At 44.6% G+C, this 24187-nt stretch overlaps 2 protein-coding genes across 6 annotated transcripts; both read left to right on the top strand.

The window, feature by feature from the left end:
• Positions 1-4985: 4985 nt before the first annotated feature.
• On the top strand, positions 4986-15092 carry TPM4 (tropomyosin 4). 4 transcript variants are annotated; one of them, XM_052801483.1, is made up of 9 exons: positions 4986-5344; positions 7896-8021; positions 11165-11298; positions 11574-11691; positions 12032-12102; positions 12347-12422; positions 13056-13118; positions 13203-13272; positions 13830-14066. In XM_052801483.1, the coding sequence occupies exons 1-9, from the start codon at positions 5231-5233 to the stop codon at positions 13910-13912; spliced, it is 855 nt and encodes a 284-aa protein (XP_052657443.1). In that variant the 5' UTR covers positions 4986-5230; the 3' UTR covers positions 13913-14066. The 4 variants fall into 4 exon arrangements, with proteins under 4 accessions (XP_052657443.1, XP_052657442.1, XP_052657446.1 ...); XM_052801482.1 differs by lacking the exon at positions 13830-14066 and adding an exon at positions 14581-15092 and having other exon boundaries at positions 4997-5344; XM_052801486.1 differs by lacking the exons at positions 4986-5344; positions 7896-8021 and adding an exon at positions 8904-9115.
• A 263-nt stretch (positions 15093-15355) lies between these two features.
• Positions 15356-24112, top strand: RAB8A (RAB8A, member RAS oncogene family). 2 transcript variants are annotated; one of them, XM_052801342.1, is made up of 8 exons: positions 15356-15512; positions 16007-16067; positions 16311-16371; positions 16773-16850; positions 17314-17403; positions 18066-18131; positions 18652-18702; positions 23982-24112. In XM_052801342.1, the coding sequence occupies exons 1-8, from the start codon at positions 15389-15391 to the stop codon at positions 23988-23990; spliced, it is 540 nt and encodes a 179-aa protein (XP_052657302.1). In that variant the 5' UTR covers positions 15356-15388; the 3' UTR covers positions 23991-24112. The 2 variants fall into 2 exon arrangements, with proteins under 2 accessions (XP_052657302.1, XP_052657301.1); XM_052801341.1 differs by lacking the exon at positions 23982-24112 and adding an exon at positions 19611-23794.
• Positions 24113-24187: the final 75 nt, after the last annotated feature.

Here is a 24187-nt window from a genome sequence, read left to right as displayed (position 1 = left end):
ATCCTCTCCGCTCCATTCTGTATTAGCCAGGAACGTTAACATGCATATAGGATGGGATTTGCTTTCTTCTGGTGTACCAGATACTTGCAGTGAAACAGGCTTCCCAAGCAGGTGCATGTTTCAGGTGCTGAGTGAATTCTGCCATCCTACTGAAAATCGTGTCAAATTCAGCATCTCAGGTGTTCAAGACCCTGCTGGGAAATGCAGATAAGCAGGATTATTTAAGAAAAGAGGTAAATTCCCCTTGGATCTAGGCACGGGAAGAGTAGATGTACCATTTTGGTCACACCTAGCCCAGTACCTTGTCTTGACCCGTCGTGAGTAATGGATACTTAATGAGAAAGCATCAGAAAGAGGGTATTACAGATTGTTACCCGCCCTGCCGTACCCTTCATGCTGGGCGACAGCCCTGCAGGGAGAACCCACAAAGAAAAGAAATTCAGTGAGATATGAGGGTTTATGGATTTTGTCATTTAAAAGGAAATGCCAGGAAGAGACAAGTTTGATGTTAATTCTAGTGCCACCTTTGCTAAAGTGCACTGCTAATGATACGCCATATTATATAGTTTCTAGAACAGAAAATTTACAAGAGGGAGTGGACTACTAGGAGATATTTACATTAAGAAGCCAAAGGAATTTTGGTAAAGGATTATCAACAGCTTCTTCCTTCTGCTTTGAAATGTTTCAAGCCTTGACACATGTAGCTTTGCATATGAGAAGGAGTTGGAGCTCGGTCAATGTGAAAGAGAGGAAGGTGATCTTTTATGACCAGGAGTTTAGAACAGAGCAGGAGCTGGAGAAGAAAATGCACATATAAAGTGTCTGCTTTTCCCAGATAGTGAAATGGGACATGGTGTGGGTCCCAGCTAGCTTCTAGGCAATAAAAAAGGAGTAGGGATTGAGAGCATAGAAAATTTTGAGACCTGCCCGACTTTAGGCCGCAGGTCCGACCCCCCCACCCCCCACCGCAGTCTGTTAAAACGCCTGCTGCAACGCGCTTCCCGTGCAGCGTGCTGCCAAAGAAATGAGCACACTCTCGAACAATCCAACTTCATTTCCTTCTGGTATCCTCTCATATTTACACACCCAACCTTGCCAAGCCTTGCTAGGCCCAAACAATCCCTCTGAAAAAAAAAGGAAAAACAAAGGAACTCCTACAGCCTGTAAAGCACCTTCCTGCCCACCCAAAAAAAAGAAAAAAGAAATGGTTTGGAGGGCTCTTTTTTCTCTCTTGGTCGCTCACTGTTTCCCAAGCTAATGAAAGCCAGAGGCTGTGGGAGTGACAAGATTATCATTACTGAGGGAACAGAGTGGATTTTTCAGGTATTTCTCTCCAGTTCGTGAAGCAGGGAGGAGAAGAAGGGAATGTACCTGATTGAAGGGCTACACAGGGTGACATGTTCCTTGATGTTCCTTTCTAAATGTGGCTCTGAGTCATGCTACGGAGTTGATTAGAAAAATTATCTTCCTGCAGTAGAAATACAAAGGCAAAAGAGTCTTGTTCAGTGTTCGCTTCCCCAGCCCTGATTCTGAGCCTCCCTGAGCCTGCGGCAGGAGAGGGGCTGGTGAGCTGGCTGGAAAGCCGGCTCTGCTCATCTCAGTAATCAGGAATTATGAAGAGGCTGTGAGAGCAGCCATAGAAACAGCTCAAAACGCGCGCCTAAGGCTACATGGCAGCTGTAGTCCGAGGGGGAGGCCTGCACAGTCTTGCATCTGCCTCCATCACACAAGTTCCCACGTGCCAGGTCAGACGGGGCTAATGCAGTCCTTCCCCTCTCTGTTTCCTCCCCCACTTGATGCGTCTCCAAATCTGCACCCCAAAACCTGCTCCTTCTGAAAAAGAGCTACAAACAAGGCCCGTGGCACATCCACCCCTCGTGGCGTGCAAGACCACAGGGTGAAACAGGTACGGCCCTGCAGGGTCCTGTCTGGAGGCAGGGTGCCAGCGACAGTGTTGCAAATATTCTGATAAAGAAATCAAAGTTTAATCACATAGAAGAGTTAGGTTTGATTAAGAAGTAAAATTGTGAAGCATAATGTATAGGATTGTTAAGTTTGAAATGTAGCCATAGAAACTTTAGGAACTGTGTTATGTGTGACTATAGGAACCTTGATATTGTTGAAGTTTGAAATAGCTAACCATAGAAACCTCACCAGGAAGTTACTGGTTTTTCTATGTTTTGTTTCAGGAAACTAAGAAAACTGTCATGGACACCAGTTATGCTGCTTGGAAACCCCTTACCCTTCCCATCTCGATTTGAGTATCGAAGATTCCAATTAGTAGAGCTAAGTGAAATTGACCAATGATTGTTTTTAAATAAGAATATTGATAAGGTTATATAATCAAAGGACCAATCATTATAAAGGTTAAATTTAAGAACAAGCATAGTATGCATTTTTAGGTAAAGAGCTTATGTAACAATGACCTGACAGAAAAAGTCTATAAAAACTGATGGATTTTGATACTAAGTTGGACACACCTTTGGAGGAGCGATCCCCCGTGTCCCCAGCGCTGCAATAAACAAAGTGCCTGCTTCTTAACTTCACATTGGTGTTAAGGAGTTTTATTCCGGATATCGGTAACAACGGCACGATCAAGGGAGGGAAGCCCTGAAGGAGCCATAAAACGTGGCCAACTGGTTTGAACTCACAGGAGCAGCGTGTGAGCTGGACCACTGGGTCGCAGCCATTAGAAGAAAGTTATTAAAGGCGTACATTGCTCCAAAGGAAACTAGTGGAGATGGCCACGGCTCCGCCGCAACCGGCTGGCCGAAGAGGCAGCGGCAGCGCGGCGGCGGCTGCCAGGACGCCGCGTGTCTCCTCCGGCACTTCGGCACCGGTCTGCGACCACCAGCGCTGACCCTAACTCGACGGCCGGGGTTCCGCCATCGGCCCAAATCCCTGCGGCAACCCGCTGCCCTCGGCTAGGGCTGAGCCAGCAAACTCACGGGGCAGGAGGGCAAGGAGAAATGCAAGCTGTGTTACGGGGATCAATATGGTGGAGTAGTTTTTAACGCCATTTCTGCAGGTTAATTTAGTGCCTCGCCCCTACTCCTTAAACCCGTTCCCAGGCTCAGGACCTGCGTGTTTTTATCTTTGTTCAAATCATCGGAATTGGACAAAAATACACCCATGGGGGCACCTTGTCGCAGCGGTACCCGCGGGCCAGAGGAGGAGAGGCAAATATGGCGATTTGGGGGGAAAAAGGCAGATTGAATTATGTGAGGCGTGCCAAGGAATACAGGCACACACCGGATCGGGAAGAGCCAGCACCGGTTTCCCAGCAAACACTCAACTTGCCGCTCTTAAAAATTCCGAGCATTGTTTTACATATGGGGGGGGGGAGCCCAAGCGGCTGAACCTGGCGTTACTTAATTGCCGTTAATGAGGGATGGAGGTGCTGGGCGTGCCCGGGCCGGCGCTGAGGAGGGGCCGGAGCGCTCCGGCGGGACGATGGCGCACAGCCCTCTGGGAGGTGTAGTCCTCGGGCGCGCCGCCATCTTGGCGCCGCCACCACACAGCCTTTCGGGGCGCTTCCTGGCAGCCATCTTGGGATGGGCCGGGGAGGGGGCGAAGTCGTCTTTCACAGGCATCGGGTGGGGCTGCCGGGGGTTGAGGTCTTGGTTTTAGTAGCGGTGTGGGTGTTGTTTTTATTTTGAATCGAAACAACAGTAAATCTCTTACAAAAGGCAACCTGAGCAGTGTAGTGAGTCCTCTGACAGGCCTGGAGGTGCTTCAGGGATGGTTTGTGGGACTCTGGCCTTGCTTATGGGCATTGTGCTGGTATTGGCTTTGTGTCCATTCTACCATCATGTTTAGCTAAATAAAGGCAATTTTTCCTTAGAAGTCTGTCCTGAAGGCCTGTTAGTGCCATGCCAGCTCACTCCAGAGGATGAGGGAGTTCCTGGGTCTTGTGCTGAGTCTTCTGGTACCCCCCTCCTGGCTGGGGATGCTGTGAGCACTTCTGAGGGAAGGCCTGACAGGGTTTGTGAGGGTGTGCAGAGAGCTTGGGCTGTGCGTTGCCTGGGAGGGAGTACGAGGCTCTGGAGAGCAGAACAGGGGCAGAATCGGGGAGGAAAGGATCAGGGAGTGGTTAATGGGACCTGAATTTAGGAAAGAAGTGGGGGAATATGAGGGCATGCAGGTCCCTAACAAGTGCTTTCAGTCTGCTCAGGGAGGTGGAATAAGTAAGGACAAAGCAAGTGTCGGGCTATGAAGCTAAGCGAGAGCATATGAAGGGATGGGAGAGGGCAGTTTTGGGTATGGGGTTGTGTTTAATAGGACTGTGAAAGGAAATAGGGCTCATCCCAGGGCCATTGGATGCTCTTGTTGGTGTCCTCAGTGGAGCTGCCCCTGATGTTCCTCCCAGAGCCTGCTCTTGGTTTGCCTCAGAGAGAAGGTGACTCCTTCATAGAAGAAATAATTTACGGTGCTCATCAGACTGCAACTTCAGGTGTATTGTTCAGTTCCCTAAGTATTTAGTGAGTGAAATTTCAAAGACAGGCACTCAGACTCACTGAACATCTTTGAGCCTGAACTTGGGATCTAAATCTGACCTCTGTTGTGTATTATACTATTACAGGTTATAGCTAGTTCTTTAACACCAGTTGTTATTCACAGCAAAAAACCTGCTGTCTCATAGCATATTCTACATCTTTTTATAACATAAATTTAGCTACCTCTTAAGGGTAGATTTTTTTAAATTTTATTTTATGCATGGATTTATTTTGGAGTAATCCAAAAAGATCCTTCCCTTTGCTTCAATAGCCTTATGCCATTATTATAAGCAGCCAGGCCATCCTCATAGATCTGTTGGGCTGTTTAATTGCTCTGCAAACACGGAGGGGTGCTAATAAGCTTTCTTTCAAGCATGTGTTCATATGTCAACACTTTTGCTTCTGTCAGAAGCTTAAAAATGGAAACAGTTTTCTCTTTAAGAAAACAGGACCCAAATAAGGAGATGATGGAGTGGCGAAGATTCCTCTAGTGAGTCTGTTCCAGCTCATTCCTTAGAAAGGCTGTGTATGAAAGATCAGAGAAGAGGCCAGTAGATCTGGGTTTTGTCCAGGGGTCTCTGGGTTTAAGCACTGTCTACAAGCACTTGAGCTCATTTTGCCTGTGACTTGGCTGGGTACAACTTCTTTCTCTGCCCAAGCTGGTAAAAATCTAAAACTTTACTCTTCAGAATTCTTTCAGTAGCGCAACATATACAACCTATCCTTTAGCAAAAATGGAAGCTATCAAGAAAAAGATGCAGATGTTGAAGTTGGACAAGGAGAATGCCATTGACAGAGCAGAGCAGGCTGAAACGGATAAGAAGGCAGCTGAGGACAAATGCAAACAGGTAAGTAGAAATAAAATCACTGATTGCATGTGTGCTGTGGAAGTAAGTGTAACAAAATACTATGTTGCAACTTTCTGATTCAGAAAGCAAAATAATTTGAAGTCAGGTTTTCTGCTAATCTTCTTTTGAAGTCTTTTGCATTTTTGTGATGTTACACTCATACAGCCAGGGCTAGGTATTAACTTCTCTTTTCAGCCATCTGAGTCTTTGCAAAATTAGCACTATCCACAGATTCTTAAGAGAGCTTTGTCTGACTTTTCTTGAATCTTACATAATTGCCTTAATTTTCTTGTGCTTGTGATTCCATGGAAAAGACCTTACATACTCCAAATCAAAGCTGTATACCTTGAACACCTGTAGGACTAGTGTTAATACCTCCTGAAGAGTCAGCTGTGTTTAAACATTAATTGAGCCTCTCCTCGGAGTGAATTAATAAAGTTCACTTGACTAGTCCTTGGTATACAGAGTGCCCCTTAGAGGTGCCAGCTGTGACTCAACAGTAGATATGTTGTATTATTTTTTGTTAAGAATAATCAGAAATACCTTAATTTGAAAGCTCTTCTTTTAACTGAATTTGTGATAATATTTTCATATTCTTTTGCTTTTCAATGTTCTGTTTTCTGGGTGTCTATCTCATATTTGAGCTATAGTATTTTCAGAACAATCTTGAAATGTAAGTTGACTACATTCAAGTTTCCTATAGCACTTCTTGTAAAATTACCATGTCTTTTGCTTTTACATCCTCTAAATGTGGCTGCTTCTACTACATCTTCCAGACTGCTATGATACGTTATTAGCATTCATTTGGCAAAATATTTCTTAACATTCAAGTTCAGTTTGAGATCCTGGATGACTTAACTAAACTTTCAACTGATCATCCATTTAGCTAAAGCAAGAGGAAGAAAGTTTCCAAAAAAACTAAACTTTCAACTGATCATCCATTTAGCTAAAGCAAGAGGAAGAAAGTTTCCAAAAGGGTCAGCTGCTGCTGTCTTCCCTCTCCACCCCCAACATACGGAAAACTACTTGTCTCTTTTGTGTCATTACAGTAAGCTTCTACAAGCTGCACGCATCACCCGTGTACCTAGTCCCTATTTCTTTCCTAGCTTCAGAGGTGTTGATCGGATGCCGTTCTGTTGGGCCGCAGTTTCCCCAGCTAATGTTTCTGCACTCAGTAACAGCCACAGCAGATTGTTATTCAGAGCAGTTAATGGTGATTGAATGCTTAGCCTTCCTTTACATTTAGTTATCAAAGGTGATTTCCTACAGACTGAAAAATGACACACTTGTGGGAATTTTCAAGTATCTATATGAGAGTAATTCTCAATAAAAAGCTAAAAGACAATAATAAATCTTTGATCTTACTCCTCTTTTCTGAATTGTCTGAAATTTTTCAGCTTTTTTTTTCATGTGGGCACAGTACTCAAGTAGGGATTTTATCACCTCCTTCATCCTGTTTACTGTCCCTCTGTTAAAGCGTCCAAGCAAGCATATTCAGTTCTCTCACACTATCTGCTTACTCTGAGTAGAAGTACAGCAACATAACAACGTTCAAGAACAGCATGCTACCAAAAATGTCATTAAAGCTATCTTTGAAGCTAGAATGAAGAAAGTCAGTGCACTAAAACACAAACTATTTTGAGTGAACTATTTTGATAGACTAAATTTATGTGAAGGCGGAGCAAAATGGTTAAATCCGTTTCTCTATAAACTGAACTGTTTTGTATTGCAAATTAAATGATGGAGCAGATGGGTTTGCAGGCTGCACCCTTATCAGCAGCAAGCCGCCTGATAATGTAAATTCTTCAGGGAGCATGAGACAGTTTGTCATTAAACAGTCTCCCAGCAGGTTATAAATAGTACCATTCTAGCGTACAGTACGGATTTATATGGTATGGAGGAGAGAGTCTGAACCTCATGGTAGGATGGAACATACCTTGTTGGCCCACAATTAGGCAGAGAATAATTCAGGTTGGAAGGGACCTCCGGAGGTCGTCGAGCCCCACCTCCTGCTTACAGGAGGGTCTGGACCTGTTCCCTCCTGCTTCCAGAGTATCAGGTTTGGTTTGAAGTGTCTTGAACGACATACAAAAGATGATTAGGGAATGACCACTCATTTTTTCTAGCTATACAGGAACCGAACACTTTCCTAATCAATCATCAAGTAATAGTGTTAGAACAAACACAAGGACATAATTTTTAAACATTTATAATTATGCTGTACAATTAACTGCTGCGGGGTGTTGTGGAATCCAAAATAGAAATGAGGTGAAAAAGGGCTTATACCAAGTTACGTATTAAATCAGCTCCTGTATGTGCGGTGGCAGGAAATATTGTTCTAAGGGTGGTATGTTTTTAATGATCTCTCCCTGGCAACTGCTACCAGTCATTTTCAGACTACTTGCCCCAGCAGAACTTTGATCTGCTCTTTTGTGACTCTTCGTATGTTACGTTAGGTTAAAACTAATAGTAAAGAGAGGTTTTAACCATATTAAACTGTAACTGATAATACACCAGAATGTTTACTTTGGGTTTTTTTCTCTCTTGCAAGGTAGAGGATGAGCTGGTAGCTCTGCAGAAAAAGTTGAAAGGAACCGAAGATGAGCTGGATAAGTACTCGGAGGCTCTCAAAGATGCCCAGGAAAAACTAGAGCAGGCTGAAAAGAAGGCCACTGATGTACGTACCTATGGCTAATATTTGCCTGCAACTATGCTCTCTGTATTTTGCAGTATGTATGTTGTACACTGATGATGAGAATCGCTGAGAGTTTTTGCACTGCAGCACTCGGATCAGGGGATGGGAAAGGCAGTGTTACGATTCAGGGACATAAGTCTCCCGTCCCCTCTCCCAAAACGAGCTTGGGCTGGCTGTTCTGCGCTGAGCGCATGGCACAGGCAGCTTCCCCCCGGGAGCCAGCGCCACGCAGGGCTGAACGGGTACCCAAAGGGGAATTTTTAGCACTGCACCCATCAGGGGTTTCTGAAACGGGGGGGGGAGTGTTTGTGGGTGGGAATTCTTTAGGAAAGGTGAAATCTCCTTTAATCGAAATAAACAAAATGGTGCTCTTTCAGGGAAGCTGGGACAGAAGCAGAGATCTGCTGTGGCCTAAGGATGCAGTTTGGCTTCAGCCACATAGCAGGCTTAAAAACCGGTCCCAGCTCCCCAGCCGCACGCCCCGTTCGTTTTGCTGTCGGAACGGTTAGGTTTAGCTTCGCTTGGCTGCGCGGGCCCAACCACGGCAGTAACAAACCGGAGGGCAGGACTTGGCAGCGGTTTGCTGAACCCCGCTTTTGGGGTCCTCGGGATGGCCGGGCTGACCCGGGGAGCCCGGGAGTCCCGCAGCCGGGCCGTTTGCAGCGGGTTTTGCATCACGGAGCGGTGCGGGGGCCCGGGGCCGGGCCTGCCCGCGGGGCTGCAGCGGGGACCCCCCGCGGGATGGGGGGACGGGGACGGAACGGGCGGGGCGGCCCCGGGGCGCGACTGTCCCGGCGCTGCTTGCGCCGACTCCTCTGTGCTACGTCACCACCCCCCCACCTCCACCTCCAGCCGCGTGACGTCATCGGCCCATTGAAAGGCGCGGGGCCGCGCGCCGCCACGTGCAGCACCTCCGCGCCTTGCCCGCCGCCAGCGCCGCGCCCATGGCCGCGCCGAGCTCCCTGGAAGCGGTGAAGAGGAAGATCCAGTGCCTGCAGCAACAGGCGGATGAGGCGGAGGATCGCGCCCAGGTCCTCCAGCGGGAGCTGGACCTGGAACGAGACCTGCGGGAGAAAGTGAGACCGCCCGGGCTGCCTGCTCGCCTCTCTCGGTCGCTCTCTCCCGGGCTGCCCTGCTCCTTCCTTCCTGTCTCTGGCTCTCTCTCGCTGGGGCGTGCCCGGCTCTCCCCTGCTCCGGGAGCACGGCTCGGCTGCCTTCATTCCTCAGCTGTCCCCCTCGCTGCTCCGCTCCGCAGACTCCCTGCGGAAACCGCTGGCGCTGCCGCAGCGCCTCGCCCGCACCGTCCCCCGGGGCCGCCGGGTACGGCGGCGGCGGCGGCTCGTCCCAGGCGCCCGCTGCTTATCGCGCTATGGGGCCGTTCCCGTCGGAACAGGCGTTTGCGAGCGCCGATCGGCATCGGGAAGCGGTTACGAGTTTAGTAGGAAATGGCTGTTTAATTAGGAAAAAGCGCTGCATGACAACGAGCGGGGAGTTCCCGCCTCTCGGCGCCGCACCGCTGGCTTCAGCACAGCTGGGAAATGTCTGAACTGCTGGAAAATAACTTTCCCTCCTGGTTTGCACAGAGAAATGAGAACTCTCCACTAGTGTGCGGCTCTCCCGGGGCCGGACAGCTGGTTTCACTTAGATTTGTGTGTGATCAGCCTTCCCGGCATCTTCCTGCTATTTTATCACATGTCAGCGAGTTAGTTTTACCGTATAAGGACTGCGGGCTGCTTCTGGGAGAGGTGGAGCCAGACTAACTCCAGCTTCCCAGTGGCCCCGTCTTCATAGCTTTGGAATCTTGCTTAATTAAAATATGACTTAAAAGTGGCCTGTCTAGTGGAAGGAGTTGCAGACTGCCACATAACAGATGCCAGTTTTCTACAGGATCGATGCCTTGTGTGTAAATCAAGAAAGTTAAACACATAGCACTGGGTAGAAAACAAATGAAATGCTGGATAATTTATGACTAGTGGAATCCTGGGTCAGCTTCCATTTGGATCAGTCACTGAAATCCTTTCCAAGATGGTACAGCTATGAATGGAAACCACTTCCTCCAGCCTAGGAGGAGCGGTCAGTAACCAAATTTGCAAAGCTGCAGCAAAATAAGTATTTTTTCAAAGTGTTTAACACAAAGCATAAAACAGCTGCCCTTCTAGGATCTAGAGCCCATAAAAGTGTTTAAAAAAAAAAAGTTATACATGGCAATCATGCTCAGATTTGAGGACAATTAAGAGCACAAACCTGGCAGTTATTAAAGTAGGGCTTTATTTTCCTTCAAATAACAAGCAATTAAAGGAACCATATCTTAATAAACACTATGTATTTATGGACACCAATTTGTTCATACTGTCTGTATGCAAGCGTTTCTCCTAACAACCGCTCCATTTATTATCTAGTCTATTTTTTAAGCATTGATAGTGTTTCCAGTTACTGTGCAGTTTATTCAATAATACATAAACAGACCTTATTACTAGGAAATGCTTTCAGCCTAATTCTTTAAGTACCATAAGAAGCAATGAAAAAGGAAAGTGAACTTATTTTAAGAACATACCTAATTTTTCCCTATTTATTTTACAAAGGAGACTGACTTTCCCATGCTGAGGCCAAGTGTATCTGCCCAGCTGACCGTGTAAAGATTATATAGCATTTGCAGGCTCAGGAGCCCATAATGGATAATGGTTTTAACTTCAGCAGTGTGCTATGAGAGGATATTGCTGCAATCTGTGATGAAACCAAGAACAGAGAAATCAACTGTGAAGTTTTTGGAATAAGCCATTATGGAAACAATTTAACTTTGGAATCCTATGGGTAGATCCTGCCCTGTGAAGTGATCTGAAAATAGTTCTCCCTTGGCAATCGGTGTCAAATCCTTTGTTGTGTGGCAGGAATGATAGGTAGTGTTAAAAAAGAAAGGAGAAGCAGGTACTCCATACCTTGAAATTCCTGAGATGCCACAGTTTAAACAAACAAAGAGCAGAGACAGAAAGGTTCCTAGAGCTTCTCTGCTCCCTACCAAGGAGAAGCCTTTGCAGTTTTAAGGAAAACTGGTTAGTTGAGAACATTTGTCAGCCAGCGAGTGGCTTGTACATAACCTCAGTTCTGGGTGATTGTATTTCCTGTAGGCTGAAGGTGAGGTGGCAGCTCTGAACAGACGTATCCAGCTAGTGGAAGAGGAGTTGGATCGTGCCCAAGAACGGCTGGCCACAGCCTTGCAGAAACTGGAGGAAGCTGAGAAGGCAGCGGATGAGAGTGAGAGGTACGTTTCCTTTTTTTCCCAGTAAAAAATGAATATATATGAATAAAATATTCCTGTATCATTTAGTACCTGCACGTGTTAATGTGGATTGCAGGTCAGAGACTCGGAATTTTTTTATAAGCTTGAATGAGTAATTCTGTTAGCCTTGAAGAACACGATAGTATGGTCACAACGAGCCGCTTTTTGGTTACAAATAGTGAATTCTGCTTTAGGGCCTTTGAGAGAAAAGCGCTAAAATGCTTCTACATTAAACATATTTGCTGTGATTTCTGCAGAGGAATGAAGGTTATTGAGAACAGAGCAATGAAAGATGAAGAGAAAATGGAAATTCAGGAAATGCAACTGAAGGAGGCTAAGCATATTGCTGAAGAAGCTGACCGCAAATATGAAGAGGTAAAAGGGATAAGGAAATGATTAAACTTACAGGAGAACCACGAACAACTTTGTTACTCTTCCGTTTACTCATTCTTTGTGTGCTTTTCACTGTGTGATGGTTCGCCTTTGGAAGGTTCCCAAAAAGGAGTAATTTTAATAGTGACTTTGGCAGCACCTTAGATATGTAATGCTAAGAACACTGCAAAATCTAATTTATTTGGGGAAAAAGTCTGTCATGTCTGTGCGTGTATGTTTTAACCTAATTCTGTCATTCAGAAGGAAAGCACGAGCGTAGTGCTTTGAGAGAAACGTGTAAGAAATTACAGACTGGCTTGATACAGCTATTGTCTCTTTACAGGTTGCCCGTAAACTGGTTATTTTGGAAGGTGAACTGGAAAGAGCTGAAGAGCGTGCAGAGGTGTCTGAAGTGTGAGTAATTTCGTATACACGGAAGCAGTTTAGAATACAGTAAAGGTCAAAGCTGTATTTCAAGTAGAAAAATCTACTACTGGTAGGCGGGCATGTAGAAAAGCTTTTTCGTAGCCTACATACCCAATTTTCTCCTTTCAGACTTAATAATTGCTTCAACCCTTGTATTTTTAGACTCTTTGAAAATTAAATTAAGTCATAACAGGGACAGTAGTCATTTATACTTTTTTTTTTCCCCCTGTAGTAAATGTAGTGACCTTGAAGAGGAGTTAAAGAACGTCACTAACAACCTGAAGTCCTTGGAAGCTCAGTCTGAAAAGGTTGGTTCTTTCAGTAAACTGAGGGATAGGGGCAAAGTCAAAACTTGTAAATAAAATTCTAAGAAATAATCAAAATAAGCAAAGGGTTTACCCAACTGCCTGTTTAACAGAGACTGTTGATAACACTGAATCAGTTCTGCCCAAACCCAAGTCTGTAATCTGGTAATTATCTGCAACACTGCTTCAAGCCAGAACCTAAATCTCCCGTTTCCCACACTGGTACGCTGCTGACTGCTCTTGATTTTCTGATCTTGCTCTTTTTGTGGTTTTTGCCCTCTTAATAAATAAATTTGTTGAAACTCGATTTCATTAAACAGTTGTTTCTGGCTAGTCTAAATTGGTAATGGGAAGCTTCACGTTCTCTTGTACATTCAGCTGGTTTTGTGCCGCACAAGAAGGTAAGCCCATTAAGGCGTAAGATGATGCACAAAGGAACTTGGGGCATCCCCAGTTTTAAAATGATGGTTTCTGAACCAGAGTCTGAAATGTCTTGGTGAAGAGGAGAAAAGGATGGAAAGGGTGTTTGCAGCTGTTGTAAAAGGAAAAGTGGTTATAAATAGGTCACGGTTTCATAAACATTTATTATTGTTGCTACAACTTCCCTTAAAGAGTGTTTATTGTTTTCATTCACAGTACTCGGAAAAAGAAGATAAATATGAAGAAGAAATCAAGATTCTCTCTGACAAGCTGAAAGAAGTAAGTTTGTCCATCCCCAACCTGTATTTTGGCATCGTTTGTTTAACAGCATCCTATTACTCTTTTTTTTTTTTCTTTTTCCAGGCTGAAACTCGTGCTGAATTTGCGGAGAGAACAGTTGCCAAACTGGAAAAGTCTATTGATGACCTGGAAGGTATGAAATTACTCGAGTTTCATTTAAAAATGGTCAATTTCAAATCAGAAAAGAAAATTCTAGGAGAGGGGATTAGATTTTATCGGGAAAGGGCAGAAGTGCTTGTCAGGCCTATTGGTAGACTGGCGCGATGCGTTCACTGGACATGTCTGTCCTGCGTGGTACCTTCTGGCCAGAGGAAGTTCTCCTGAAAGAGTTCTCTTTCCAGAAGTTGGTAACAATAACCTGATTTTGGCCAACTCACACATACATGGCCTCAAGGGCTTTTTCCATTAATAACAAGATCACAACCCTACTTAATCTGATCACTGAAAAATAATTTTGTGAGATTAAAAAAAAGGAAATGTAGGTGAAGCTTCTGACCTGGCAGCTGTGTGGATTTTTTTGCTTTCATACCGATACTCAGTTACGCATCTGTTTTCTTCTTTTGTTTTCCTCCCCAACTGCTTTGGCTGCTGCCTTCTGACTGTCTTCGTGTCTCCTACTCTGCGCCTCTTCTCTGGACTGTTTTTCTGCATTTCTTGCTGAAACGTGCCTTCTGCCCTCGTCACCGCTAGACGAGCTGTACGCTCAGAAGCTGAAGTACAAAGCGATAAGTGAGGAGCTTGACCATGCTCTCAATGACATGACCTCTTTGTGATCTGCACCTCTGGGGGGGTACGGGGGCCGCTCTGACTCGCTGCATTTCCTAAGCTTTTCTCGCCTGTAATACCTGTCACTTCTGTGCAGCTTCCACAAGCGATCCTTCTGTCCCCTCTGTGAGAACTGAGCTCAATAAAAACGAGATACCTCTACCTTTCAGCTTTTGGGGTTTATTTCCTTATAATTCACCTAAAATACACTAGTAACGACAGTGAAGGTAAGTCCAGCTCCCGACGCCGGGGACGGGCAGATGCCGTCAGCACGGGTGCCCCCGTTAGCAGGGGCAGGACCCGGCGCGCTGGCAAACGCCTGAATTTTGGTGTCCCCAAGGACGCGTGTGGCAACGCAAAGCTTTTGAGTGCGCTTGGGCGCGTACTTGGCGGTGTTCCATCTGCCTGGTTAAAAACTCTGGGGGCAATGGAAACTCTGAAGGACACGTGTTATAAACCACATGTTCAATCAAAACACAAGTCTGTCACGTTACCCATAAAACGTGTCCCAAAACTGCACTAAATTAGAGCAATTACCCCCAAAATTGGCCTTGTTTTGTGAATGGAGGTGTAGTGTTGTCTTGAACGTGGAGGTAAGTAATCACGGTTTTTATTTAAAGAGAAAAGGCTGTGGAGTCATGTGTGGTTTAAGTCTTGTTTTCTTCTTTCTCACTAGAAAAACTTGCTCAAGCGAAAGAAGAGAACTTGGGGTTGCATCAGACACTGGACCAGACGCTAAACGAACTGAACTGTATATGAGATGGCGAAGAACCCCAGCGACCAACAGGAACTGAAGACTCCGTCTGCATTTACCGTATCGTCCCTCTCTCTCTCTCGCTCTGTCTCCTGGAAAAAACCGATTAAGTTATGACCAGTACAGACGCGCGTAAGGCTCTGGCGTGACTCGAAGGCCGTCGCGCACCTCTTGACGCCAGCAGCGCCGGCCCCAGGCCCCTCCAGGGCACCCTCCTCCCGCTGCGCGCAGGAGAGCGCGAGCCACGCCCGGGGCGGCGGGAGCCGCCCTCATTTTTCATTTCTGCGGGTTATCGATAGCGCGGCTGTAGCTTTTCCTAACGGTTGATTAGTCGTTTTTATATAAACCCCGGTAGCAGCTGTACCCCAGCAGTAGTGTCGCCCTCCGCCGGCAGCCTGTTAGCGACGTTTCATATTAAACAATTTCTCACGGTACCGAGGTCTCCTCCCGCTCCTTTTGTAGCGCTTCCGTTCGGGTGACGTCACGAGCCGGCACACCACGTCGAGCCGCAGGGAGTTAGAGGCGTGACGTCGCTATTCGCAGCAGGAAGTGACGCTCGGGCGGGCGGAGCGGAGCCAGCCGCCAACCGCGCCGCCGCTTACCCCAGCGGGCGAAGGCCGCCCGCCAATGAAGCGCCGCCTCCGCGCCCTTCCTGCCGGGCTCGGCCAATAAGCGCGCGGCGGGCGGTGATGGGCGGCGGGCGCGGCGGGGAGGGGCGGTGCCCGCGAACATGGCGAAGACGTACGACTATCTCTTCAAGCTGCTGCTCATCGGCGACTCGGGCGTGGGGAAGACGTGCGCGCTCTTCCGCTTCTCCGAGGACGCCTTCAACGCCACCTTCATCTCCACCATCGGTGAGGGGAAGGGGGCGGCCGGGACCACGTTGACCGCACCGGCCGGGGGTCCCGCCCGGCACGGCCGGCGGCTCCGGTTCGGGGCCTGGAAACGGCTCGTTCTGCCCGGAGGAGTTTGATGGCGGCCGGCTCGGGCCGAGGGAGCGGAGGGGGCGGGTTCGCCGGTGGCTCTGAGGCTCGGGGTGGGGGGGCCGCAGCCCGGCCCTGCCGCCGCCTCGGCTCGGCTCGGCTCGGCTCGGCTCGGCTCGGCTGGGCTGTCCTGCAGGGCTCGGGGCTGGAGCTCGGTCTCGGCTCCGGCCGCTCTCGGCTGCGCGGCGGGACGTGAGCCGCCTTTGCGAACTGGGCGGCTCTTTTCGTTCGCTGAAGGGGAGGACGCTCTGCTGGCGCTCCTCCTGAGCGTGCAAATGTGAGCGGCGAAATCGGGGCGGGGGGAAGAAATGAGAATTTGGTCTTTCGGCAGGAACCGAGAGTAATTTAGTTGCTTCTCTTTTCAGGTATTGATTTTAAAATTAGAACTATAGAGCTAGATGGCAAGAGAATTAAACTACAGATATGGTAAGACTTTTCTTCTGAAGTTAACGTCCAATCGCTGGGTGTCCACACGGTGCGGGGCGGTGATGTTATCGTGAAGACTTTACCCTAGTTGTGCCCTTCAGCGGTTTACGACATCTTAGAAACTAAAAGATAGTTCTAGCGCACCTAAAGACTGCTTCAAATTCATTAAACCTTTCGGTGGCTCTGACTTGAGCGTGTTGCCGTCGGTGGTTTGCGTGAGCCCCCGTGTTCTCTCTGTTCCAGGGACACTGCCGGGCAGGAGCGATTTCGGACCATCACAACCGCCTACTACAGGGGAGCAATGGTAGGAGCCATGCGGGTGATGCTAAACCTAACGCGGGCAATACAGCTGTCACAGATCGGCTGGGTTTAATGTGGAACGCGCACGAGTGCCGATGTCTTCCGGCACGTAAACTCTGCCCAGCTAAATGTTTACAGCAGCGCTCCTGTTTCAGGTGGTGCTGGAGCTGTGCTGGGACGACGTGGGAGCTCGTAGGGGCAGCTTCCCTACGTGACTCGCTCTATAAATACACGTCCCGCACACCTTATCTAGCCAGGCACAAACTGCGATTCAGTGTTGTGTGGAAGTGTGAACCAACTGGTTTAAAAATAGTCTTTGTTAAGTTGTTCCTTTCTGCTGTGGACAAGTCTTTAACTCTTGCTTAAACTGACGCTAGCTGAAATTATCTCCTTCTTAATCTTTAGGGCATTATGTTAGTCTATGACATCACCAATGAAAAATCTTTTGAAAACATTCGGAACTGGGTCAGGAATATTGAAGAGGTAATTTCTCTATTTACTTACTGAATAATAAAAGATGCAATTTCTACCTCCAAAAGTAGTTGAAACTTAATTGCTTCAGAAGCGTTACCTTTCTTTTGGATTCATGTGCTGAAGGGTGCTTGGAAAATAAATTGAATGAAAACCAGGAATACCTTCTGGAACGCCTTGGTTAACAGTAGCCCGTTGTGCTGGCGCACGAGAGCCAGCCAGGGGGACTGTAGCCCTTCCAGCCATGAGGGGACCAAAAAGTTGATGTTTTCCTGCCACGACAAGTGATCTGAGAGCTGTCGTTACGCAGGACACGCGCCGGGCTGCTGCGATGAGGGGCTTGGGAGAGCCCGTAAATATGCGGAAGATGCTTGGCACTCCATGTTAAGTCCTTGATGCGTGCCTCATCTTTTTGACAATATTTGTTTAAAAAGACCCAAGCCAAAGTCCTTTCTTTGATCTGTTTCTATCTTAGCACGCCTCTCCAGATGTTGAAAAAATGATCCTTGGGAACAAATGTGATGCAAATGACAAAAGACAAGTTTCTAGAGAGCAAGGGGAGAAGGTAAGTGCCGTAGCTTTAACGTATTTCAACTTAGACTTTTCAGAGCGTAAAACCTGCATTCGTTACGGTCTGTATGCCTCCTTGGTACCTCGGTGGTGTTCCTAAGCGGAACTATTGAACGTTTCCCAAGCTGTAGTTGCAGGACATTTCCCCACTCTGATTAAAAGATGAGTCGTTGTTAAGAATTCTTGTTGATTAGCTGGTCAGGATGTATTAGGTGCAAAGCAACGAGCTGGATTTTTTTCTTAGGAAAAGGAAGAAAAAGCATGCTAGAGTTTGACATTTAAGAAACACCTCTCTTTGGCTGAAAGCCACTGAGACAAGGTAGACAGGATTGTCTTTTCTGGCGTCGGATGTTACTTAGTCAGGGAAGGTGCTTCTACACACTGCAGATGTTACGAGACTGACCGGATACCCATGCATGAAAAAAAATAAAGGAGCAGATGAAGATGTGTGCAGAGTGTGAAAGAGCAGAAAAAAGCCCAGCAAGAAGAGATACTAATAGGAATGAGATTTAGTTCCTGATTTGTGCAAATTGTTCTGCTTGAGTAAATCCCCAAGTTGCTATGAATCATGCCAGAAGGGGCAGATCCTGCGCAGTTGGTTATATTTAGAGCTGTTCCCGCAATTATCCAACTAACATGAAACCTGCTTTTGTTCAGCTTGCTGCAAGTTTTGGAATTAAATTCATGGAGACCAGTGCAAAAGCAAATATAAACATAGAGAATGTAAGTACTATAACCGTTCTCTTATATGTATTGACTTATTTGTGCAAACAAGCAATGAGAACACTCGCCCGTCCTGGCTGGGTGCAAAACTCCGTTGTTAGATACTGCGGATGGGTTAAGTACATATCCATGCATTCCATGAAGGCGTTGTCTAACCAACGTTATGCCGATTTATTTAAATTGAAGTGGGTGCTTAGAGCGTAGCACAAGGGTGTTAGAGCAAACTGTGGCAGGGCGGCACACTGAAAAACTGGGCTTAGGCCTTTGCATTCAGTAATGTGATTGACAAAGGGTGACGTTTTCCCTCTACGTAAGCCCAGGTTGTGCCGTGGTGGTTTTCAGGCTCAGAAATGGGGTAGTGGGGTTAGAAAAGGAGCGTTAAAACCTGGAGGGGGGCGGGGGGAACCTGAAAACTTGCTGTTCTTCAGGAGTTCAGTACATGTAGAAACTCGGGAAGGCAGCTTATCGCTAAACAAAAGTGTTAGAATATATTAACACTTAACTGGTTTACTTGTTGCAGGCATTTTTCACTCTTGCAAGAGACATCAAAGCAAAAATGGACAAGAAGTTGGTGAGTAACCTTTACTTGGTCCACGCTGTATTTAAATAAGGAAGAAAAAAAACAAACCCACAACCAAAAGCCAAATAGCAAGTACTGCTTCACAGTGTATAAAAAATACTTTGTCGTCTCTTTCATGGGGGTTATAGAAATTTATTTTTAGTTTTGTCAAGCTACTCTCTGGCCTTGTTGTATAAAAATTGTCTCTGCATTTCAGGAATTAGCTGCAATGGTTGAGGTTACCTAAATAAAATTATCTTTATTTATTTTATTGCGAGTCAGGCCAGTGGTAGAGCAGTTTAATGATATTTCTTGCTCTTGTGGTCTGAAAAATTAGTCATATAGGAGGCCCGCTTCATACTTCAGGGTAGTCTTGAAACTAGTATGTTTAAAAATAGGTAAAGAACTAATTTTTTTGATAACTTCTGCAAAAGCATCCTGAGAAGCGGTTGGGTTACCTTTTGCAGAACAAATAAATGTGTATCAATGTTGGTTTGTTCCTTACAAAATGAAGTTAACAAGGATTCCTTCTACTTTCACTGAGCATTCCACCTTCATGTGACCAGGCGTGTGCTGACAGAGCTGTGATATTTTGGGTCTTGCTGACGATTCCTAAGTGTTTCAGGAAGAGCCAAACATGTCCTATAAATTTTTTTTTTAATCTCGGCTGTCTTTGAGTTTATAGAAAGAAGACGAATAGGCGCGGTGCATGTTAGTCAAAGCCAAAAGTAGCAGATGCAGTTCTCCGACTTCTTGTAGCAGCTGATGTAAGGCTCAGATAAATGAGTCAAGACTCCTGTTCGTTTTAGCAATGGTTTTTTGTGTATGGCAGGCTTGATTCAACAAAATGAATAGATGAAGTATGGATGCTAGAAGCGGTTAAGTATAAATAAGTAACTGAATATTCTTTGCATCTTCAGGAAGGCAATAGCCCGCAAGGCAGCAACCAGGGAGTCAAAATCACACCAGACCAGCAAAAGAAAAGCAGCTTTTTCCGATGTGTTCTTCTGTGAGGGACACGGCCTTAATCTGAGCATCTGCTCAGCTGAACTGGACTGTGCCTGTTCTGAGTGAGATTTCCTCTGTCTGTGGACTTAGCATTTTCAACATACCTTGTCACTTTGTGACCATCTGAATAAGAAATCGTTTATTTTAGTAATTGTCTGACTCTTCAATTTTGGAGATGAAACAAGTTTATTTTTGTCAGATTGCCACTGGGCGTGCGTATTGTCTAGCAGAGGGAGTACAGATCAAACATGACCTGTGATATAGCACCTTTGCTGACAGGCTTCAATCTTTTTGTTCATATATGTAATGCATCCAAATTAGAAAGATTAAGTTATGATCAAAATAAGAAACTGAAATGCCAACGTTAATAAAGTACAGGTATGTGTACATGATACATGTGCATATCCATGTCTATAGATGCATATGGAACAATCGCATCAAAACATCAAGTAAATGCACTTACGTAAGCAGGACAGGCTTATACCTTTTCAGAAGGTAGAAGGAAGCTTTCTGCATCTCCACCTCTTTGCTACTCCAGAGAAAATCCTTTATCTGCCTGTTACTTACTCAGTTGCATTATTGTAGACAATCCACAAGTACAATTGAAGTTTTGCAAAAAAAAAAAAAAAAAATCCTCCTCAAAGGAATCTCTATTTTTTTAAAAAAACCAAAGTGTGCTGTAAATATAATGGATCCTTGCCATCAGGAAGTACTTTATCCATGTTAGACTTGACCATGCTTAATTAAGTACTCCAGATGTTTAGACGTGTTTAACAGGAGATGATAGCTACAGTGAGTCCCATGCAAATGATCTGTTGTCTGTTCTTAGAGAAACAGACTGTGGTTCAGGTAGGGACACTCCCTCAAAATCTGTAACATTACAATGGGCGGTGTTTTGTTCTCCAGTTGAGAATGACTCCAGATCTGTCGTGATGTAGTAGCTGGTTTTAATTGTGACGAGAAAATGTATTGCACTGCTTCCAGTTGTGTGTTCTCATGCACACTTGCTCACATATGCAAATAAATGTTGCACATACGAACACTTTCTGAAAACAGACTTTTTTAAACTGAGACCTGCCTTGCTGCTGTGTATTGATCATTTCAGATTTCAAGCAGCAACAGACCTGTTAATAGCGTTCATCAATGCAAATGATGTTTAGTCCTCAGTGGAAATATTCTATGTATTTATTCCTATAAACACAGTCTATTACATTCCGATGTATAAAATATATAACAGCCACATAAAGCTCCTAGGTAGCTAATTGCTTTTAGTTCAGAGGCTGTAAGCCTGACTCTTAATTAGACTGACAAAAGGAGCCAGTAAGAGCCATCTACTTCAAAGTCTGCTGTCAAGTGATTGGAATTACGGTGTATTTAACTCAAATGAACATATCAGCTGTGTCCTGCAACTCACTGGAATTGTTAACATGCTTTGTTTACATTGACAACTGCACTTAAGGGTAAAATTAAAGCTGATTTTAAAGTTAATGAATTTACTCACCAGTTTTGTTTTCTTCAAGTTTATGGTATTATATTCTGGCCTCAGAGTAGCACTTGTGTTACTGTAATTAAAGATCTATCAGATTCATAATTAAACTTTATAAATCTGCAGCATGCAATTGGGGTCAACAGGAGTATTGCCTGTTTTTCTAAAATGGAAAAAGGAAATTTTACTGTATAAGTTACTGGTTTATAAAAATGCATTTTATATGCTACCAACTTTTTTTTTTTTTAATAGCTAGCAGATTACAATGAGATCTGTTCATGATTAAAATCATACATAAAGCTTTCCTTTAACCAGAACCTTATGATGGGGGTTTGTTTTGTTTACTCGTGGCTTTTTAGCATGAGGACTTGGTGAACATGCACCATAGTGGATTACAGGCAGGTGTATTTGTAGGATAAAACCACGTTAAGCTACTGAAAAGCCTTCTAGTCAGTATATGCTTCGAAGTGGAGTTAATACAGAGCTATAGATTGGACAAGCAATGCTTCTATCTTGAGATAAGGATGCTTTTAAAGAAAGACTTTGTGTATGCTTCAAGAAATTGAGGCAGAATTGGGGAGGTGATTAAGGCATGGTCTGAATGTTGTTTTCCTACACAAAACTGATCTGGTTAATGATTTGTTTCTGGCTTAGTAGTAAATGTGGATTGTCTCGCATCCATCCTTCTACTTTAATACAGCCAGATGGTATAGCCAGACTTATTTTTCAAAGTGACTGGAAAAATAAGTGGTTAGTCCAAGTTGGTATCACAGGCTGTCCACTGTGATACTGGGCATTGCCTGTCGACAGTGTCTAAATCAATAATTCATCCTGAGATGAGAAAGCAAACCATACTAATTTACAAGTGGATAAAACTTGAAGGATGGAATTGTGTTGTTCACTCCTCATTTTCTAAATCTTAAGTTACTCTTTTGCATTCAAAGCTAACTCTTTGTATGTGAATACCTTTTGTTTAAACTTATGCTGGTTGTTGCACATATGTTTATGTACCTAATTTATAGCATTATTTCCTTTTATGAAATGATTGGTTTTACTCAATGAACAACTACATTATTGTCTGATCTCAGGAAGTTTCATACAGTTACTGTGACTACAGTCATCACTGTACTTCTAGGGTATACAGACTTTACACAGAAATTAAATCGGTGTAAGCAATGTGAAACCTAAAATGGAAATGTAGGACAGCAAAAGGTTAAAGACACTGCAGTTGCATGTATGCTTGGCTATGTGTCACTAAATGCAGACATCAAATCTTGGAGAAGTACAATATGTAGTTGATGTTTCCATCACATAATTAAATTACTGTACTTTTTAAGGATGAATGATATGGAAAACACAATGATCAAAAGAGGTACTGCGTTAATACATACATACAGTAATGTATTTATATCTAAGCTTTCTTTAACTAAGGAGGAAAAAAACTGAAATTGGATACAAAATTTGTAAAACTGAGGAATTTAAGTAGATCCAAAAAACTAACTATGTGCTTACTACACATTCTCAGTGTCTAAATGCCACTAAAATTTCAGGTAAACGATTAACACTTGGTTTGTAGAGAAACTAACCCATTTTTGAGCATGTTCTCAAATTCCCTTACTTTAACGAGTATCATGGAATTCTGTGGTTGACCTTATTTTTGAGGCTGGTTGCAATATATCAGAGAGTCTTCACCCCTTCAGGTGTAGACCTGTCAGTAGCTCATCTGTCAATAAATGGTGGAACTGCTGTTTTAACACTTCACCGTTTCAACACTTAGGTTGTCTAGGTCCTATGCTGATAGGCACATCTAATGTTCCTTGACATCCGAGCCTTATGCCAGCATCAGACGTTCAGCCTCAGATTTATAAATCCTATGGATTATTGTAAGTCTCTTTACTGCTGCTGAAAATTATTTGGTCTCTCCTTTCAGGTGAGATGCTAATCATCTCACTGACAATTGTTAAGGGTTTTATTGTTGTGGCGGTGTCTTTGTCTGATGATCATGCTCAAAAGCTACCGTGATTTCTTGTTCTCTTGAACTTGAAATGGCTGGTGTTTATGCTGGAGAGGAAATGGACAAACAGCTGCATAGAGGATGGTCTCCATTTGTACTAGAAGTTCATAGTGGTTGGGAAAGAATGATGACTGACTTCTGTCTTCATTTATAGATTAAATAATGATCTGTTCAGTCGAACGTTAATGGTAATGTGCGGTCTGATTATTTCAGGCTGCCTTATTCTTTGACCCATCTCTTTCACCGATCATTGGGAGTTTTTGTTTCTGTAGGTAGTACAAGTTTAGCGGGCTGGTCTCTCTACCCTTTCTGCAGGAATCATATGCTCTGCGTTGAGCACGAGTTGGGCCTATGACTTTGTTTTGAAGGGAACTTAATGCATCCCAATATTTTTAAAAACAACTGTAAATTGTGTTTTTAGAATGACCACTTTTGGCTGCCACCCTTCCCACATTACAACTGCTTTCTTAAACACTTCTCATTGATTTTCATGTTTGTATTAAAAACAAAACTGTTGTTTATTACAGTATGTATGTTTTTACTCTGTTGTACAGGACCCTGAGCACTGCATAAATAAACTTCTTATGAAAAGAGAATTTTACAAACTTAGTTTGTCAGTCCTGTTCATCATTCATGCATATAGATTCGTGTGTGGAAAATAGGATATTTCTAAGAAGAGAAAAGAGGGACAGGAACCTGGGGTAGCCTCTTTTGTCCTTTAAAGTATGTTGACTTATCATTATAAATTCTGAAATAGAGAGCTCTCCTCTATATTCTTCTCAGAACCCATAATGGATGTCTGTGACACTCTGGGAGAGTACTTCAGCAAATTGATTCACTGGACCGTCTGTTAAGACTGTAGCTGATCAGAGGAGTTGCTTACACAATTTCGATGAACCATAATGTTTTTGAAACTATTTTCAAGGTTTTTTTTACTGGTTAAGGCATTTGCTTAGGAATTTTTTTTAAAGCTATAATTTGATACAAGT

The sequence above is a fragment of the Harpia harpyja genome, chromosome 11 (assembly GCF_026419915.1).
Source record: "Harpia harpyja isolate bHarHar1 chromosome 11, bHarHar1 primary haplotype, whole genome shotgun sequence".
NCBI lineage: Eukaryota > Metazoa > Chordata > Aves > Accipitriformes > Accipitridae > Harpia > Harpia harpyja.
This window is presented reverse-complemented; position numbering and strand designations above follow the sequence as displayed.

Bases quoted from the DNA above. Each gene is read 5' to 3' on its own strand.
- TPM4 (XM_052801482.1), top strand. From the start codon at position 5,231: ATGGAAGCTATCAAGAAAAAGATGCAGATGTTGAAGTTGGACAAGGAG. The intron at 11,299-11,573 runs GTACGTTTCCTT...TGATTTCTGCAG, and splicing joins GCAGCGGATGAGAGTGAGAG to AGGAATGAAGGTTATTGAGA. The intron at 13,119-13,202 runs GTAAGTTTGTCC...TTCTTTTTCCAG, and splicing joins TCTCTGACAAGCTGAAAGAA to GCTGAAACTCGTGCTGAATT.
- RAB8A (XM_052801341.1), top strand. From the start codon at position 15,389: ATGGCGAAGACGTACGACTATCTCTTCAAGCTGCTGCTCATCGGCGAC. The intron at 16,372-16,772 runs GTAGGAGCCATG...CTTAATCTTTAG, and splicing joins CCTACTACAGGGGAGCAATG to GGCATTATGTTAGTCTATGA. The intron at 18,132-18,651 runs GTAAGTACTATA...TACTTGTTGCAG, and splicing joins CAAATATAAACATAGAGAAT to GCATTTTTCACTCTTGCAAG.